This window comes from Symphalangus syndactylus, chromosome 12 (genome assembly GCF_028878055.3).
Source record: "Symphalangus syndactylus isolate Jambi chromosome 12, NHGRI_mSymSyn1-v2.1_pri, whole genome shotgun sequence".
In the NCBI taxonomy this organism is placed as follows: domain Eukaryota; kingdom Metazoa; phylum Chordata; class Mammalia; order Primates; family Hylobatidae; genus Symphalangus; species Symphalangus syndactylus.
The window spans coordinates 53,145,883-53,161,492 of NC_072441.2; the positions used below are offsets into that span (position 1 = coordinate 53,145,883).

Genomic DNA, 15,610 nt, shown 5'->3' on the forward strand with positions numbered 1-15,610 from the left:
GAATGCCACTTATAAAGTCAGGCAGCTGGTGTTCCAATCCTGGCCTTGCTACTTACTAGCTATATGGCAAATTACCTCTCTGAGCCTGTTCCCTCATTTTTAAAGTAGGGATTATAGCACTTATCTCTCAGCACTTTGCAAGTATGCATTTGCCTATAGAAAGAACGCAACAAATATTAGCTATTATTATTACTAATATCAAAACTGCAAAGGAAATTAAACCATATGTTCAATGTTTGGGTTGTCCTTTTACCCTTTTCAGCTGAATGTTGATGTGAAAGTGCTTAATAGCATTCAAACACATAATAATAAGGTAGTTGGTAATTAGGATTCACTTCAGCAAAATTTAATTAAAGAACCTGTAGGGAAAAGAAAACAGACAGAGCCAATTGTATAGCTTCCCAGCCTCTGCTTTCACCTAAGAGTCTCACTGGGCTTGCCTGCCTTTTTCTAAAGGGTGGGGGAGTATTCACACAGTGCCGGGCTCCAGGCAGTTACCGAATGTCTCATCACATTTTCAAAGGCTCACTCTTCTCTCTTGCGTAACCGGTGAGGTCAAAATGGGCACCTTCCTGAAAGCCAAGAGTGTCATTTCTGAACAGCGTCCAAGAAAGAACTGCATTCCACAGAAATCCAAGTCAAGCAATAACAAAAGGTGGCACTCGGTGTTTAAGCCACACTAAATACCTTGGTGGGCCAACTTCTTAATATAGTCACATTAACACCTTTGATTTCTCCGAAACCTAAAGATTCCAAAGTTTGCAACAAATTGCTGAGCAGGGGGGGTCAGGGGTGGGGTGTAGAAGGGGGAGAACAAACCAACGTAAATTTACCACTACATGAAGTTTAAAGTAGCTATAGATTGTCGTATTATTATCAAAGGCAATCAGTGGAAGAAAGGCAAACAAGTGACTTGGCACTTCTGCCTCAGTCAAGGTAAGGCTCTCTCCCCTACAGATAGCGAGCAGGTAAACCAGCTTTGTACAAACACACACAGACCCACACATCCGGGGATGGCTGTGTGTTGCCAGAGCAGAGGCTGATTAAACAGTGTGTTGGCTCTCTGTGTCACTCCTGGAAAATACTGAATTGGGTAAGGAACAGTTAATAAGAAAATGTGCCTTGCTAACTGTGCACATTACAACAAAGAGCTGGCAGCTCCTGAAGGAAAAGGGCTTGTGCCGCTGCCGTTCAAACTTGTCAGTCAACTCATGCCAGCAGCCTCAGCGTCTGCCTCCCCAGCACACCCTCATTACATGTGTCTGTCTGGCCTGATCTGTGCATCTGCTCGGAGACGCTCCTGACAAGTCGGGAATTTCTCCATTTCTCCACTGGTGCAAAGAGCGGATTTCTCCCTGCTTCTCTACTGTCACCCCCGCTCCTCTCCCCCAGGAGGCTCCTTGATTTATGGTAGCTTTGGACTGGCTTCCCCGTCTGACTGTCCTTGACTTCTAGAATGGAAGAAGCTGAGCTGGTGAAGGGAAGACTCCAGGCTATCACAGTAAGTCTGCATACAGTTATAACTCATTAAGGTGGTTGCTTAGAGGAAGGCAGACCACGGCCGGCTGCCCCTGTCGCTGAGCCCTCGTAAGTGGAAAAACAGAACTGTCAGCTTCATGGACGCGTCCCTGTTTCTCTCTTAACCCTTATGACCCTCTGTAACTCTGGGGCTTCAGAACCTGAGTGCAGGTCAAATGTTCTTGATTTTCAAAAAGGCTGTGCCTGCATTTTAAACAACAATCAGAAGCTGTTAAGGCAGTCTGATTAACTATCTTTCACACTCTGAGTACCTTAGAAATGCAGTTTTTCCTTAAATGTCCATTTGACTGGCATTAGATAAAAAAACAGATCCCCAACTTGGAAACTTTTTTTAAGCTATGAATGCCTCAAAAAGTTAGAATTTTTTTTAAAGAGAGAAAAAGAAATTTTAAAAATGACCTGAAACTTTGTATTTGTAGTGTGGTAGCATGTTCCAGAAAGCCTAAGATAATTAAAATGAATGTTAATATATGTAATTTAAGCATTAAACAAAAGTAGGTAAAAGCACGTATCAGATTAATTCTAAGATATCAGTTTCCAGCAGAGTCACAAACTGAACAAGATCCTGATAAAGGAATGCAGTGCATGCAGTGGATTTGGAAAATATTTTGTTAATACCGAGAAGGAAAATGGTACATTTTTTATGTCTGTTCCGGGAAAAAGTCAAAGCCAGAAATAAATTACTTTTCTTAAATGATCCAGCTTTCTTTTTAATTTTATAAAACCCTGTATTTGGCAGTAACTTGGAAATCAGCGTCACAATCATTTATCACTAGCTATAACTTTTGATGTAATTGTTTTAAGAAGAAAAAGATCTTCGGAAAGCAATATCCCAATTTCTCAGCATTTTCTGCCACTGACATTAGGTATAGGAAAAAAATGAGTACTTTTTAAAAACTGATGCTAGATCAGGGATTTTTTGTTGTTGTTGTTCTTAAAATTTTCATTGCATAACTAATTATGCTAATCCTAATTTAGATTTTTTACTAACTGATACAATGTCTTAGTTTCACCCAGAAAATATTCAGTGAATTGAAATGTCTTCTTAGCCAATAGTAAGACACCAGAAGTCTATTGATAAGATTGGCACTTTTCCATAAAACAATGCATTGTTAAATGTCTAGCTTCTAATTATTACATTTTCCTCTCTTCAGAAAACCTTGGTCAGGATTATTGTTTGTTTTGTTTTGTTCTTTTTTGTTATTAAACTCAGCCACCATCTCAGCTGTCCTGCTTTAAGGGACAGGAACTCGACTCTGCTCTGTTGTTTTTGGCATGGGCCTTTTACATTACAGCTGTTGTCTAAAGGTTACTTTCTTAGACTGCGTGAGTTGTGTGGTCACAAGCTCCACTATTTCTAATGCTTATATCTCCTAATTAGCTAATTGAAATAGACAAGTAGACCCTTGTTCTGAATTTTCCTCTTTCAGTTGGGGCACACCCTTGCTCAAGCCCTTTTTCCCTCCAGTGCACCTTATAACTCTTACCAAAGCCACACATGTTCCAAAGATACGGCTGTATACAGTTATTTCTAAGGCTAGGAATCTTAGTCACTGAAGGTTCCAAACGCAAATAGAGACAGAAAATCCTCATGATGTCTTAAAAACCATCAAGAGCGTAAGTAGGTTCCTGAATATACAGATGTATGCTTTTTTGATGATTAAAAAAAATTTTTTGGATTATTCCATCAGCCTAAATATATCCCATTAGAAAGGATTAAACAAATCTCCCAAGTAAGATCACAAAGTAATTCTAGCTTGGAAGTAATACACTTGTATAAAGGTTGTAGGGAAAAAACTGGAAAAAGTTTATGGGAACAAATTTCTCATAAACCAGCCTACACCTCACCAGGCTAAATCCAGTCACATTTGTCACCACCTAGAGGAAAAGTGGAGCAGTGGTGTGTCCATGGAAACAACACATCCACTCTCCTCCCTCTTGGACGCCCTGGGACATGCCAGCTTTCCTCGCCCTCGCCCTTGCCTGCCCAGGAAGCCACCTCAGCTAGTCTCTTTCCCCCTAGGAAAATAAAATCACAGAGTATGCTGAGAGTTTGCAAGAATTATTTCATTTTTGGAAGTACTTAAGCCTCAGAATCTCCAATCTAGACTAAAACTCAGAGTATCTTCTCATTTTAGCTTTTTTCTCCTACTTACCTACACTGAAATAATTTTTTGTATACTTCAAGAATGAAATCAGAAGGCAATTCCCCAATGCACCCAGACGTAGCAACACATAGACCTCACTTTGGAAGAAAAAAAAAAATTTTACACTCTAGGATTTGATTTTTACATTAAAATTTGTTTCTCCAATTGCTGGCTATAAAATAAAATAATCCTCACAGTTGTATTTATTCTACCTGGTTTCAAGTGCCTAAAAAGTCATTATTTTCACTGCAAAGAATTGAAAAAATAAATGTATATACCTAGAATTTGACAGAACAAAGATCCAAGCGTCAGTCTTTTTCTTTTTCTCAAAAAAAAAAAAAAAAAAAAAAAAAAAAAAAAAGGTTAAACACATTAAGTAGTTGAAATGTGACACTTAGGCTCTCAAATTGAAAACTAAATTACTATCGTGATGCCATTCATTTCTCATATCAGATCAGTAAGTTGAATTTTAGATTAGTCAGATGTCTTCTCAAAGATTTAAAGAGAATAAGAGCAAAATTATGAAAGTATGCAGAGACAATTGTTCAAGGGTAGGTACTTCAGTTTGGGTATACCACATATAGATTCTATTTACACAATTACTTTCATGTTCTTCCTTAATGCTTTATCCATGCACCAACTCTTCCCTTACCAAATTAATGGTTAAAGTACCCCTTTGCCTAGAAGTTCAGTTTTCAACTATAATTTAAAAACAGGGCTGCTTAAAATTAATTAACTATTGTATTTGATCTTTAAAATGTCTCTTGAGGCCCTTTTCAAGTCAGTACACACTTGAACAAATAGCTGATCTTTCTACAAAAGGTGAGCTAATTGAAACTCAGTAGTATTTTGAAATAGACTAGTAATTTGAAATTCACCTTTAACAATACTGGAACTGAGGATACCCATGACTCCAGCATTCTCGAGAAGCGTGAGATGAAGGACTGAATGTACCACTGACAGAGTTATCCCTACAGAGTTACTGTCTGAAAGTGAACGTGGCCCACACTGAAGAACAATGAAAAGGCCCAGGCGTCTCTCCTCAGAAACACAAAGATTCCCTTAGGATGAGTAACATTCCGTATACTCTTAACATCTCCTCCACAGCTAATACATTTTATTACCCCCATGCCTACAGCGACATTGGAAAATACCATTACAAATATGGATATGCTAAAACTGGAAAACTAGATCTTAAACTGTCTTGCTATCACAGACTCAGTTCTACTTGAAGGATGAACTCAGAGGAAGTTTAAGAACTAGAATCCAATTTCAGAGAACAGACTCAACTGAGGAAAAGAGAGGAAGAAGAAAGCTGACATTTTTATTCTCCTCCAGGCTTACTTTTAACTGTAAGGAATGTGTGTTATCAACACAGTCTCTCATGCCTTTATTCAATTAATGGTTATTAGGCACCTACTATGCACCAAGCCTTGTGCACTTAAATGAAAAGAAGTGAAATAAGGGGAGTCTGGAGTGTGAGGAGTGGGAATGGGAGTGCGTTGTAAGTTAAAATAGAGTGGTCAGGGTGGGCTTCACAAAGAGGGTGACGTCTGAGCCTAGATGTGAAGGAGGTGAGTTCTGTCAAAAGTTAGACAATAAAAATAATCACAAGTACAAGCACCTGCTTAGGACTGCTTCCATTTGGAAAGGAGCCATACAAAGTCCTGACACTGGAATTTGAGCAACAGAGCCAGATTTTGCCGGCCAAAGCTGCTCATGATGAAAAAAAAAAAAAAAAAAGCTCTCACATTTCCCCCAATCCACTCCCTACTGCTTTCCACTCCCAAATACCCAAATAAATTTTTCTTGACTTGTAAATATAGGAATTTAAGAGACATGGAGTTCTTTACTACATAAAACAGAAATCTCCACAGTACAAGGACCAATATTAAAGCAAGAACATGAACACAGATGGGTTCTAGTTATTTCTTTAGCACATGTTCCCTGTTACAAGTGTCTCTGGGCACTCTACCTCATCTTGTTGCCTTTTTGTCAGTATCTGGGCTCTTCTAACAGTCAGTAAGACAGTTAGTGACCCAAAAGCAAGACCTGCTGTGTGATTTGTGGGGCCCAAAACACAAGGTAATGTGTTGGCCCTTGTTCAAAAGGTATTCAAAATTGCAAGGTGGTGACAACAGAGCTTTGATCTAAGTGCTAGGCCCTTCTGAGCATGATGACCTGGGTGACTTCACAGGTCACAAACCCAAGAAGTCAGCCCTGCTTCTGTATTCCAGACTGGCCATATATATTTTTCCTTATTCGCTCTATCTGAATGAATAAGAAAGTAAAAACAAGTGTAAACTAGCCTGGGTCTTTAACAAAGGCATACCTTAACATGTGTTTGGATCATTGTATTTAGAGTTCTAAGGAATTCTTAAAGTACTAGTGGCCAAAGAATGCATAATGCCCAATTGTTAACCAACATACCTCATGATTAAGACATAGTTAGAGGAACAACTTCTAATTTGTCAAGAGCTTCCAAAGAAATTCACATGAAGATGGTACATGAAGATGTAGCAATCTTCTAAATAAAAAAGTCCCATGCTGGAATATTCAACAATGAAACCTCAGCACAATTTTCCACAGTGCTGTACCAAGATTACATGTTTCTTCCAGAGAGGGAAAGGTTTCTTCAAACAAATGTGGTATGCCACACTTCTTTGCCAAACATAATAGCCCACCCATAAAGGAGACCATGTGATGAGGTATAATAATTTTGATAGCTCATTAAGGAAACTGCTTTTTGATAACTGGGGAAGGTTTTTCCACTGTGCAACAAAATGATAATGCTGCTTTGCTAACTCCTCTACTGACAAAGATCCCCATGAACTTTCTGAACATTACTGGATGGTTGAAAGGAAAAGCTGCTTCTTTAGAAAACTGTGATTAAAACAAATTAGAGAATAAGCATCTAAGACTAACCAGAGTATAAACAAATGCAACACGGTTCAATGCTAAAACTGCAATAGGACTTCCACTTTATAATCTATAGTCTCAAACTACCTACCCTCTCTTAAAAAGAAATAAGAATATTTTAATTTATTTAAATGATAGTAATGTCATTTTGGGAAGAGACTCCATGAAAATTTACCGCCTTAAGAAGTTCCCTTACCCAGAACCCTGTGGCATGCACATTTTCCTAAAACATCATCAAAGCAGTTTGAATGAGATCTATACTTACAATTTTTACATAAAATCCCAGGGACTGAGAGAATTCAGTCAAGCCACTTAAGACGTAGAGCTAGTTTTTTCTAAGCATCAAGTTTTCAATCTATTAAATGCATCAGTGATTGACACAGGATGATGTAACATAGCAAAGTGGGCTACAACAGCTATTCCTAATCAATTATGCTAACAACTCTGGAATAAAATGGACATCTAAGAAAAAGAATTGTGAGATTTCTAACAATAATAACAGTGCCTATTCTTACATAGCATTTAGGCTATGAAAAATAAAACTTTCACATCCATTTTATCTCATTTGTCCAAGTAGTCCTATGAGTATTTTCAAAAGCATATGTTATCATTCCCATTTTATAGCAGAAAGCCTAGGCCAAGAAAAGCTAAGGAATTGGTCAAATGTTGGAACTTGAATCTATTCCTCTGCTCATCAGATTCTCTGACCACAGCATCATGATAAATTTTTATAAACATCAAAATCACACCCCTGACCCCTGTTCAGGACTTCCTCAGATTTCTGGCTGGACATGGTAGCTCATGTCTATAATCCCAGAACTTTGGGAGGTTGAGGCGGGTGGATCACTTAAGGCCAGGAGTTCAAAACCAGCCTGGCCAACATGGTGAAACCCTGTCTCTACTAAAAATACAAAAATTAGCTGGGCATGATGGTCTGCACCTGTAATCCCAGCTACTTGGGAAGCTGAGGCACGAGAATCGCTTGAACCTGGGAGGCAGAGGTTGCAGTGAGCTGTGATTACGTCACTGCACTCCAGCCTCGGTAACAGAGCGAGACTCCATCAGAAAAGAAAAGAAAAGACAGAAAAGAGAAAAGGAAAGGAAAGAAAAGAAAAAAGAAAGAAAGGAAAGGAAAGGAGAAAAGAAAAGAACTTCCTCAGATTTCTATTGTTCACTCTTATTAATACAGTTTGACGTGGAGCCGAGAAGAAACTATGGAGGGTCTGCTTTGCTTAACCACATTTTCTAACCCGAAACAGTTCTCCAGCTCTGCAGTCTCCTCCCACCTTCCCCAGTTTGCAAGGAATAGAAGTGGGCAAGAAGAGACTGTGGTGTCATTTCAGAAGTATTTGTTATTGTTTTTAAGAGGTTTGGAACAGAATCAAAGTCATTTTTCAGAGCACCTAATAGTTCAGGCCCCTTTTGCCTCTGCCTTCCTCCCCATCCCACTTCCTTTACGTAGCCTCTTCCCTGCAGCCAGGAATTCTCAAGACAAAGACATCCTTGCATCTTTCACAGTTCCAAACAAAACAAAACAAAAAAACCATCCTGAGTGAGTGAACGAATGAACGAACAAATACAATCAAGCTGAGAAAGGGTGAAAGCTAATGATTGTCTGGCCTGCTGACAGATTTTTTTTCACTGAAGACCTGGCCAAATTTACCATCGCCCCTTGATTATTCAGGGGTCTGTTTTGTGTTTGTTGTTTATCCTGGTTTTGTTTTGTTTTGTCACTATTTGTTAGAACAAACAAGATAGTGTAGACAAAGGAATAAAAGAGTAAAACACACACTGGATTCTGTTTAGAGGTCTGTTAGAATGTGTTGTAAGGTTGGGAAAGAAGACTACAATTACTTGATAAATGAGGTTTAGAAAATTTGTGCTTTTTAATTCACCCCATAAATAGTAGTGATAACCATGCCCAATTTCCATGGCTAACTTAAGAATTAGGATATTTCAAAGCTGGATGCAGACCTAATTATTGGAACAGAAGAAAATGTAGAAACTTCTTTATCCACATCCTCACTCTCTTTACACCATGCTCAAGTTCACCCAGCTTCTCCTTGAGCACTTCAGTATCACATGGATCAACACCCCCCAAAACACCCTTTTCCATTTGAGAACAGCTCTCTGGGTTAAGAGTTCTGATATAATGTACCAGAATCTGGCCGCCTTTAACTTCCACCCAATCTTCATGACTCCTGCCACTGAAGCTATACAGTTTTGTTTCTGGATTTCAGTCATTCTTCACAGACTCATTCCAGACAATCTCCAAAATGTCAGTGTAACTGTTAGAAGTTGGTGCTAAGAGTTGATCAGAACTCTGATGGGTATAGAGACCTTTGGTGCTATAATGTCTCTTATTTGGGGAATTGTATTTCTACTGATATATTTGGAAAGCAATAAGGAAGAAAGAAAATAATAAAAATAAAAGATAAAAAAGCATCACCCCTGGTATTGTAGAAAATCAGGTTCAACACAAGTTCCACCACTCGATCAATCACATGACTTGAGAAAGTTAATGAACTCTCTAGTTTTCATCTTCAGTGTCTCTAAAGTTAAGAATTGACTTGAAAGTTCAGTAAAGAAGCCAGATACCCGCCCCATCTGGGATGTGGGGAGTGCCTCTGCCCGGCCGCCCCATCTGGGAGGTCTACCACAGAGGCCAGAAGCAATGTGGGGGCTGGACGTGGTGGCTCACGCCTGTAGTCCCAGTACTCTGGGAGGCCAAGGCGGGTTGATCACTCGAGGCTAGGAGTTCAAGACCAGCCTGGCCAACATGGCAAAACATATGAAAAATACAACTGACAAACCAACCAACCAACCAAGCAACAACAAAACAGGTCTACCCTGGAGTCATACTCTAATTTTTTCTATTTTCCTCCCTTTCTGATCCTTTATCCCACTTTCTTTTTCTTCCTCTTCCTTCTCCTTCTTCTTTGTCAAATAGAGGATTGAGTTATTATCATTGATCCACACAAAGTCCCTCTCTCATTTATTTTCTTTAATTCCCACCCCCCATTTCTATTCCCCGTCTTCCCATGTGCAACCTTCCTAATATGTTTGATGTGCATCTTTTTGTTTGTATGTACTTTTAGAAAATGTTTATTGTTTTGTGTGCAAAAAAAAATTAAAAAAAAAGAAGCCAGATACACAATGAATATATAAAAAGCAGTAGCTTTCTGAAAAACAAAAATTAATCAGAAAATATAATGTGAAAATATCCTACCCTTAATAGCTATAATATTTTACAATGTTAATATTTAAAAATAATACTAGTAAGGAAGTATGCCAGATTTAGACGAAGAAATGTTTGCATTTTTATACCTACTATGGAAATGTGCAGTATTTATACAACAAAACTTTACCAAGTGACATACTATATGTGACAAGAGACACACACTATTCCTGAAAGTGCAGTTTTAAAACAGAAAAGCTACCATACACTTCCAAATTTATTTTAAGTTTAATACAGTTTCAATCAATAATCTCCAAGGAAGTATTCTCATCCACAGTATAAATTGTGGTCAATTTATATTACTAAACATGTAAAAATAATCCCAATTTTATATGAACTATAATAAATTATGCAGATATAAATCTTATATAACATTATCAATCTCTGATTATCTCTGGATAGTGACCATTAAGAGTAACTTTTTAAATTTCATCAAGGTCTGCAGATTTTTTTTGATTGGTTGGTTGCTTGGTTGATTTCTCTGATTTGGTGGGGAATGTGGATAAATAAGGAATTAGTTGGGTTTTCAATTTTGTTTCTGTTGGAATTTAACAAAATGATTCCAAAGTCCAACTAGAAAAGCAAACTATGGCCGTTAATCAATACATTTTCTATAACAGCAATAAAGGAAAACTGGAATATATCTAATTGGTAAATGATCTAAACTATGCAGTATTGGTACCAGAATCAATAGTTAGAGAAACTATACAGATAACCTGCAACCAGACCCTAATGTACATTTTTAAAAATTGGTAAGTAATAAAAGTTTCATCCTAAGTCAATAGGAAAGAATTATTTGATAAAACTTCAGATACATAATTAAAAATTTAGAAAAACAATTACTCAGCATCTATGATGAATCAAAATAAATTCAGCTGAATTAGTCATTCTTTAAAAGAAAATATGGATGAATAATTACTGAGTCTTAGATGATAAATAATATTAAAAACATAAAAAAACTTAATAAATGTTAGTTATTATTAAAACCATCTTAAACTTTCATCATCTGCAGATCTTGAAATAATTAAGCAATAAAAAATATTGTGAGTTTTAAATGCTTTGTTTTTAGTCATCAACTGCTACCACCTAGACTTATTCCTTGTCTAAATACCACATTCCTTGTCTGGATGCAATTCACTCTACAACTTTGCTAGGGATTAATCCGTAATTTCACCAGTCTTTAAATATTCATCATTCACCTCTTTGCTTCTTCAAAAAAATTGGGTCATTTGCCACTTTCAGTCTTCTGGTATCTTTTCACTTCATCCAGGATTCCAAAGAGGTTACTTAACAATATTTTTCTGTCATGTCTATAAATTTTTCTACCCCCTGAAATGAAACCCAACAGAGACTGAAGACTAGAGCAGCTCTGTCTTCAATGCTGTATTTCCTCTTCAGCTTTGATTTCGCTTTAGACATTTTTGTTCTACCCTTTTGAGGATCAAGATTATTCTCCTTAATCAAAAATATGAAATTAAAGTAGAAACAGAATCATATTTTATCTGTCATTTTAATATTACACTATGTATCTCAGCAGTTATCTTGTTGCCTTTATCTTTTAGTTCTCAGCATAACACACATGCACAAACACACACACACACACACATACACACGCATGCACTTTTTGTGCCCTCAGTGTTTTCATGTTTCACATCTTCACATCACCCTGGATTTTTACCTTATTTACACTATTACAAATAGGTGTTACCGTCTTATCTTTATTCTTGGTTGTGTGAGCTTATTTGGAAACTCTCAGTGATAGTAAATGATTTGGTTTTATTTTTTTAAATAGTAGCTCTCTTTTCTTCTTACCCGACATCATTTTTAATTGTGTGTCCATGTTTCCATTCGTAAATTACCCATGCCTTATAATCTATCTTCCCTCTTGAAATTTTTGCTCCATTTTCAATAATTTTTTTAAGAATGTTTCTCAAGAATCGTAAAATATACTTTTACTGAAATCTGGTAAACTTCTAAATATGCCTTGGCTTCTTTCCTAAGAATACTGTTAGCATATCTTTCTTTCTAAGTTACCATTATTTGCACACCACCAACTCTGCATTGTTGGTAGTACTTAAATTCAAATAAGCAGTTTCTACTAGTGTTCTTTTCAGACCCTAAGCAATGAAAATATCAGCAAAGCTAATCATGAAGTTATAAGATTATCAGCTTCTAGCAAAATGAATCTGAAAACATTCAACTATTTTAATTCTTCAATCATTGCACTAACTTGCCCCTTCCAATTGTTTCAGTTGGTTTAGAAAAACCACCTATACCCTCTTTCTAGTCAAGTAGCATGATGGCTTCTGTTTTTCTTTACTTTTATCCTTGCCTAAATGCCCACAACCATGCTTTTCTTTTGTAGAGTTAGTGAGAAGTAAAAAGAGCCCAGGACTGAGAATTAAGATCTTCTTACTAGTCTTGGTCCTGCCACTAAATACCTTTCTAAGCAAGCCACTTAACCTCTTAAGGTTTCAAACTCTAATATGTAAAATGAAGCATTTGGACCGTAGGATCACTAGATCTCTCACCACTTGCAATATCATGACTCAGTGGTTGCCCTTTGTGCTCCCCACAATCTGTTTATTTGAAATAACACGGTTCGTTCATTGCTCCTTTCAGTTACGTGGCCAAATTCACCAAGTCCTATTACAAATAATATCAGACTGACCCAAAATAAACTTCCATGTGAGTTCCCCTTCTCCTATACCCATTAAATGTAGGTGCTTCATGGAGGCTCTCCTTAGCCTCCTTTTCTTTTCATAAAAAATGCCTCTCATCGTGCTCTCATCTATCCCTTTCAAAACCCACACATCTTTACCTCCAGCTCTGACTCTTCATCTCTCTCCATCCAACATTCCAACTGCCTAGCAGATAATTCTACCTATTTGGCCCAAGGACACCTCAAACTTGGCAAATCCATCATCTTTTTTTCCAAACTCTTCCTTCTCCTGATACTCCTATGTCTATGCGTCATTCTGCTCTCTCGTCAGTTTCCTGAACATAAGAGCTTTGCATTCCATTTGACACTTTCCTTTTCCTCAACGATATGTCATCAGTTGCCAAGTCCTGACAATTCTAACTCCTTGCTAACTCTGACATCCATGCCCTCCGCTCCTTCTTGTTCAAGCTCTCATGGCCTTATGTATGAGTTGTGCAGTGGCCTAACTGATTCTCCTCTTCATATTCTCTCCTTTCCATAGCTATTACACAATGAGGCCATATTCAGCTTCTTAAAACATGCTTTTAACTCTATCATTCTTGTTCCCCTGAAAACTTTTTATTGCTCCTTATCTCAATATGTAAATAAATTCTGAACCCTTTGTCATGCCATTCAGTATTAGCTACTGAAAATCTATCCTCTTCTGGTTGTTCTTAATTTCCTGCCACTCCCTATATGGTAACTTAGATTCCAGACTTGCTGTTCTAAATAATGTCCCACATTTTTTAGAATTTGCTCACATCAAGCCCTTGACTTGAATGCCCTTTCTCCATACTCCCCAGCCTCACTGTAACTACCCAAAATATTCCACTCAGATGCTACTCCAAAGCTTCTCTTAATGACATCACCTAGGAACAACCTCTCCCTGTCTCCCCTCAACCTGCATCATACATTACTAATGCCTTAGCGATAACATGTATTACTACTAAAGTTGTTATTATATGTTGGCTGGCACAGTGGCTCACGCCTGTAATCCCAACACTTTGGGAGGCCAAGGCGAGTGGATCACTTGAGGCCAGGATTTCAAGACCAGCCTGGCCAACATGGCAAAACTCCATCATCTCTACCAAAAATACAAAAATTACCCAGGCGTGGTGGGGCATGCCTGTAACCTCATCTACTTGGGAGGCTTAGGCATGAGAATCACTTGAGACCAGGAGGCAGAGGTTGTAGTGAATTAAGACTGTGCCACTACACTCCAGCCTAGATGATGGTGCAAGACTATGTCTCAAAAAAAAAAAAAAGAAAAAAGAAAAACTATTACATGTAATAACTTTATTTCTCAGACTATAGTTACTTACACAAATGACTTTCTTTAGCCAAAGTAGGAAGATTGCTTGAGCTCAGGAGTTTGAGACCAGCCTGGACAACACAGAAAGACCTTGTCTCTCTTAAAAATAAAAATAAAAAATATAGGCCGGGCGTGGTGGCTCATGCCTATAATCCCAACACTTTGGGAGGCTGAGGCGGGCGGATCACAAGGTCAGGAGATCGAGACCATCCTGACTAACACAATGAAACCCCGTCTCTACTAAAAATACAAAAAATTAGCCAGACGTGGTGGCGGGCGCCTGTAGTCCCAGCTACTCAGAAGGCTGAGGCAGGAGAATGGCGTGAATCTGGGAGGCGGAGCTTGCAGTGAGCCGAAATCCCACCATTGCACTCCAGCCTGGGTGACAGAGCGAGACTCCATCTCAAAAAAAAATAAAAAAATAAAAAATATAGCCAGGTGTGGTGACGTGTAGTCCCAGCTACTTGAGAGGCTGAGGCAGGAGGATGATTTGAGCCTGGGAAATTAAAACTTCATTGAGCTACAATTATGCCACTGCACTCCAGCCTCGGTGACAGAGCGAGATGCTGTCTCAAAAAAAAAAAAAAAAAAAAAAAAAAGAATGTAAACTCACATCTACCAAATAACTTTTAAACACTGCACAACTCCTAATATCATCTTGAATATAGCATTTGCACATAAGTAGCTAAGCATTGAATAAATCAATAATCAAACAACTCAGGATCAATTCTGCCTTCTTGACAGGATTAGGCATATTAGAATTTAGCACACTGTTAATCAATAATATAACTAAAATACTTATACTCAAGCATTGTGCTTACTTTTATCAAATATGTGATTGTGTTAATATCATTAGATCATATTAATAGATGGTCACAATAACTATAGTTGTACAAGGCAAATAAATTAATTTTCAAAATAATTAAGAGATAACCTTTAACAGGTTGAAATCTGTGGGCGTCAGTTGCTAAAATAGGCTGTCAGATGGCTAAAAATCTAGGTAAACGTCCACTGAACAAAAAGTCAAGGTAGTTGGACATTGAGAAATAAGCAACAATATGTTATTCATAATGGTTACATTAATAACCAGTAATATGTGATGTGCCAGGTTGCAACAGCTATCTATAGAAGTGCTCCAGGTTCTAGGGAAATTTGGGGAAGCAGATGGCATTTCACATTTATTTGCTCCATGAGAAACTGGGAAGAAATTAGCTGACTATGATAACTTTTGGTACACTAGCAATCGAGCTAGATAAACATCTTAAGGTTGACTTATAGTTTAGTCTGCTATACTGAAACTAAGTTATTGTCATATTATTTTTCATTAATGCTAACAGAGTTCAATGAAATTTGGCAAAGGAACAATAACTCTCTGCTGATGAATATCTTATGAGGAAAAAGTACGCCTATCTTAAAATAGGATCTTGCCTATAAACATTATGAAATTTCCTTCCTACCTACCTCGACTGATATAAGAGAGGCATCATATTACCTCTGAGTGACAAAACATTAGTATTCCTTAGCAACTCTTGTATAAGCCTGGTGTTGCCAAAACACTTCGGATGGCATGCCTCTACCCACAGATTCAATTACCTGATTACTAACCCCAAGATGAAACTAGCCCAAATGGCAAACTAGCCCAAACGGGCAATGAGCAGGGGTGGGGAGGCATTGCTGGGTTCAGCAATCCTGTCCACCCCACAAGACATGCTCTTCTCTATGGGCTTTTCACGGAGAGCTAGTTGCAGCACCAG

The 15,610-nt window shown here is 37.9% G+C and overlaps 1 protein-coding gene across 1 annotated transcript in view; it reads left to right on the forward strand.

Moving 5' to 3' along the window:
• The first annotated feature begins 1,085 nt into the window (after positions 1-1,085).
• Positions 1,086-15,610, forward strand: part of PALMD (palmdelphin) — a 47,349-nt gene continuing 32,824 nt past the window's right edge. Inside the window, exon 1 of the mRNA XM_063624353.1 lies at positions 1,086-1,501. Within this exon, the coding sequence (XP_063480423.1) occupies positions 1,457-1,501 (45 nt within the window). The 5' untranslated portion in view covers positions 1,086-1,456. The remainder of the gene's footprint in view (positions 1,502-15,610) is intronic.